At 35.3% G+C, this 5,000-nt stretch overlaps 1 protein-coding gene across 1 annotated transcript in view; it reads right to left on the bottom strand.

Moving 5' to 3' along the window:
* The window catches only part of LOC137633158 (formin-2-like), a 23,069-nt gene that overhangs the window by 199 nt on the left and 17,870 nt on the right, over positions 1-5,000 (bottom strand). Inside the window, exons 3-6 of the mRNA XM_068365319.1 lie at positions 4,878-5,000; positions 4,529-4,795; positions 740-897; positions 1-13 (exon numbers count right to left, since the gene is read on the bottom strand). The exon at positions 1-13 is cut by the window's left edge and continues 199 nt beyond it; the exon at positions 4,878-5,000 is cut by the window's right edge and continues 659 nt beyond it. Of these exons, the coding sequence (XP_068221420.1) occupies positions 1-13; positions 740-897; positions 4,529-4,795; positions 4,878-5,000 (561 nt within the window). The remainder of the gene's footprint in view (positions 14-739; positions 898-4,528; positions 4,796-4,877) is intronic.

The raw sequence follows: 5,000 nt of genomic DNA, 5'->3' as shown, positions 1-5,000 counted from the left end.
CATTCATATTTGACTACAGGAGGTTGAGAGCTAATGCATAAATCTATATTAATTACTGTAAAATGCTCTTTGTGCATAAAGGAAAATGCTATCTCAATTACTTTATTATTATTATTATTATTATTATTATTATTATTATTACTGCAACCACTGTTGCAAAAGCAGGATGCTAAAAGCCCAAGGGCTCCAACAGGGAAAATAGCCCAGAGAGGAAAGAAAATAAGGAAGTAAACTAAAGAGAACTTTAAGGACAATAAAAACATTGAAATAAATCTTTCATAAATAAACTATAAAAACTTCAAAATAACAAGAGAAAGAGAAATAAGATAGTGCCCAAGTGTACCCTCAAGCAAGAAAACTCTTAGCATAAGGAAGCAAACGTAAGATAAAAAGGTTAGACGATTTGAATTTATCTAACTTATCTGTTTCATCGTCTATCTATCTGTCTTATTCTCTATTTATATATTCATGAGGCCGTACTACCAGCTCTCATTTCAGTTACTTGCCAAAACTCACTTTATTTGTCCGCTTTTTATGAAATTTTATTAGACCTAGTCCTTGGTGTCATGTCTAACAAGCCATATTGATTTTTTTTTCTTGAACGTCTCCAAGTCTTCATTTTTTTTTTTTTTTTATTTCTTGAAGCCTTCTGGCTAGTACAGTGGTAACGTGTTTGCCTAGCCTTCGCATGGCGGCAGATCGATCCCAGTCCGGGACCGTGAATTTAAATGGTTTATACTGTGGAGACCACTGCTGTGGTTGGGCACCACATTGGGGGTTGGGCTCTCCCGTCTGACGTTCTGGTGAACATCTATTCTGATGGAACTGGAACTGAAACCAGACACCTTTAACCTTTTAACCTTTAAAAATCTATCAATTAATCCGAATACAGCAGGACTACAATTATATTGATTAAGTCTAATCAAATTATATAACTTTTCAGAAGAGAGAAAGCCTTAGGCCTTAATTCAATCAGACGAAAGCTAATTGAAACAGTCTCTGCATTCCTTCAACCTTTATTCCAAAACTTTGGAATTACTTTCCCTCTTAAAAGACTATCAGCATTCCATAATGTCTTGAGATAAATGAGGACCGCCAGAGGATAAGACTCTGAGGGAATCCTCTCGTACAAAGCTTTGCTCTTCCCATTGACGTTAGTCTGTGATCGTCCGACATCAAAGATGAATCAATAGGTTTTGAACCATTAGTTCTCTAGGGTTGTTGTGGCCTGATTGGTAACGTCTCTGTCTGGTGTTTGTCAGACGGGGGTTCGATCCCCACTCAGACTCGTTAGTGCTATTAGTGTCTGCAACCTTACCATCTTTGTGAGGTAAGTTTGGTCCTAGCTTAGGTGGAGAGAAGGCTTGGGCGCTGATCATATAATATATGGTCATTCTCTAGGGCATTGTCCTGCTTGCTACGTCCATGTCACTATCCCTTGCCTCCGCCGTTCATAAGTCACCTTTACCCCTTAAAGGAGAATGTCTAGGGATGGCTAACGACGTTGCTTGCAGTCTCCATATTTTCCACATTACCCACAGGTACTATGTGGGATATAATCTTAAAAATTTCCTACTCATTGACTGCTTATGCCCCTTTACTTCTTATCTTTGGAACTCTCTATACAAATATATATATATATATATATATATATATATATATATATATATATATATATATATATATATATATAGACATATATATATATATATATATATATATATATATATATATATCTATGTATGCATATATATATATATATATATATATATATGTATGTATGTATGTATGTATATATATATATATATATATATATATATATATATATATATATATATATATATATATATATATATATATATATATATATATAAAATATATATATATATATATGTATGTATATATATACATATTTATATATATATATATATAAGTATATATATATATATATATATATATATATATATATATATATATATATATATATATATGTATATATATATGTGTGTGTGTGTGTGTGTGTGTGTCTTCTATGTCTTCTTCAATTGCACAAAAAATTGGCTTATTGAGAAAGTCTTTCAAGGTTTTTGGTGATCAATCTATACTGAACAATTGTTTTAATTCTTTCATTCTACCTTGTTTTGAGTATAGTTCTCCTTACTGGTCTTCAGCTGCTGATTCTCATCTAAATTTGTTGGACAGAAACTTACGGTCTATTAAATTTTTTATTCTTGATGTAGAAATTAATCTTTGGCACCGTCGTTCAATTAGTTCATTATGCGTGTTGCATAAGATTTTTCCTAACTCTGACCATCTTTACATTCAGATCTTCCTGGCCAATTCCATCCTGTTCGTAATACTAGGCAGGCAGTTAATTCCAATAGCCAGGCCTTCTTCATCATGAGGCTATATACTACATAGTATCCTAGAAGTTTTATTCCAGCTGTGACCAAGTTGTGGAATGATCTTCTTCATCGGGTGGTTGAATCAGTAGAACTTCAAAAGTTTAAAGATATTTTTATGTTGAACAGGCTGACATTGACATAAGTTTTTTTATAGTGTATATATGACATATATGTTTTGACATTATTGTTTTTACAAGGATTTATTGTTAATTTGTTCTCATCATTTATTTATTTCCTTATTTCCTTTCCTCACTGGGCTATTTTTCCTGTTGGAGCCCTTTTGCTTATAACATCCTGCTTTTCCAACTAGGGTTTTAGCTTGGCTAGTGATAATTATAACAATAATGATAATAATAATAATAATATAATAATATTATATATGTGTATACATGTGTATATGTATATATATATATATATATATATATATATATATATATATATATATATATATACATACGTATATAAATTATATATCTACAGTATATATATATATATATATATATATATACGTGTATATATATATTTATGTATATATATATATATATATATATATATATATATATATATATATATATATATATATATATATATATATATATATATATATACCATATTCACGGAAGGAGAACCGAGTTTGTGTTTTCCTTTTTCCTTTCGGGGCTATAATACTTAATTATTTCATGTTCATCACGTGTTAGCTTTTGTGATATTTACATACGCACATACACAGACAGACACATACACACACACACACACACACACACATATATATATATATATATATATATATATATATATATATATATATATGTGTGTGTGTGTGTGTGTGTGTGTTTGTGTGTGTATAATGATAAATTTTGCACATTTAGACGTGTTTTTCATATTCATATAAGTATGTATTACACACCCTCAATACTGTATTCTCTCTATACCTCGGGATCAGAGAACCAAGGGGGAATCAACTCGGAAATTATAGCTTCTGGTCGGCCGGGGACCCAACCCTAGGTCAAGGAGAGAAAATTGGTATTACACACACACACACACATATGTATATATATATATATATATATATATATATATATATATATATATATATATATATATATAGAATTTCTATATATATATATATATACATATATATATATATATATATATATATATATATATATATATATATATATATATATATATATATACATATATATATATATATATATATATATATATATATATATATATATATATATATATATATATATATATTATGCCTGGTGTAGAATTGGGGAATATGTTTGAGGTAGCTCTAGCCTGCTGATTACGGCCCAATTTCCGTCACTGCCATATTATCTCATTCTTTTCAATGTGGTTGGCCTAGAAAGCAAACTTTTTGCATATGCAGATGGTGCTACTCTCCTGAATTTAGATCTCAATACACTGCACACATAACAACTAATATATCTGTTTCTAGTATACTGTAAGACAAAGGCCTCAGACATGTCATTTCATTTCTGGGTTTTTCTGACACGATATAATTTGATCATTACATTTTGTAGTCCTCCATATACCTGAAGTGCTGTGTAGAAAGATTTTCCCGTTTTTTTTCTTTTAAATCAAACAAGATATTTTCGTTAACTGGAATAGTGATAAAAGAATAAGACATAAATTGTATAAAAGAAAATCTTGAGTGAGACTACTCATTCATGGAATCATGCTTCACAATGCAAGTTTTTTCTATGGAGATTGTAATATCGAAGAGTAAAGGAAATGGAATATAGTACTCCAAATGACCTATGTTTGAATCCAGCTAATGAATACCTTGTCTTGGCTTCACTCAAATATCAAATAGTTCCAGGTTGGAATGGTCCAGGGAAGGTGTTTCATGCTGCCGCTCGGGAGAGATTTCTTTTCTGGAGAGATAGTGAGAATCTAGGAACTAATATTGACGGTCTAAGACGAGCACCGGAGGGGAAGGCCATTCTTTTTGAAAATAATGAGAATGTTTGATGATTAAATAATTAAAGAATGAAAGAAAGGACCACAAATGATAAAGAAATAAATAGGGAAACAAAAATGGCGGTAGGGGGGATGCCCCCCAGGCTGGCGGGAGCGAGGGGGATGCCCACCCGGACTGGCGGGAGGTGGTGAGGCCCGCCCGGGCTGGCGGGAGGGGGGAGGCCCGCACGGGCTGTCGGGAGGGCGGAGGCCCACCCGGGCTACCTGGAGGGGGGAGGAGAGGCCTGCCTGAGCTGGCGGTAGGGGGAGAGGCCCGCCCAGGCTGGCGGGAGGGGGGGAGGCCCGCCCGGGCTGACGGGACGGGGGAAGGCCCGCCCGGGATGGTGGGAGGGGGAATGCCCGCCTCTGCTAGCGGGAGTTGTGAAGGCTCGTCCGGGCTGGCGGGAGGGGGGGAGGTCCGCTCAGGGTGCCATGAGGGGGTGAGGCCCGTCCAAGCTGGCGGAAGGGGGGGAGGCCCGCCCTGTCTGGCTGGAGGGGGGAGGCCCGCCCGGGGCTGGCAGGAGAGGGGGAGGACTGCCGGGCTGGCGGGAGGGGGGAGGCCCACCCGTGCTGGCGGGAGTTGTGGAGGCCCGCCCGGGCTGG

The sequence above is a fragment of the Palaemon carinicauda genome, chromosome 3, assembly GCF_036898095.1.
Source record: "Palaemon carinicauda isolate YSFRI2023 chromosome 3, ASM3689809v2, whole genome shotgun sequence".
Classification (NCBI taxonomy): domain Eukaryota; kingdom Metazoa; phylum Arthropoda; class Malacostraca; order Decapoda; family Palaemonidae; genus Palaemon; species Palaemon carinicauda.
This window is presented reverse-complemented; position numbering and strand designations above follow the sequence as displayed.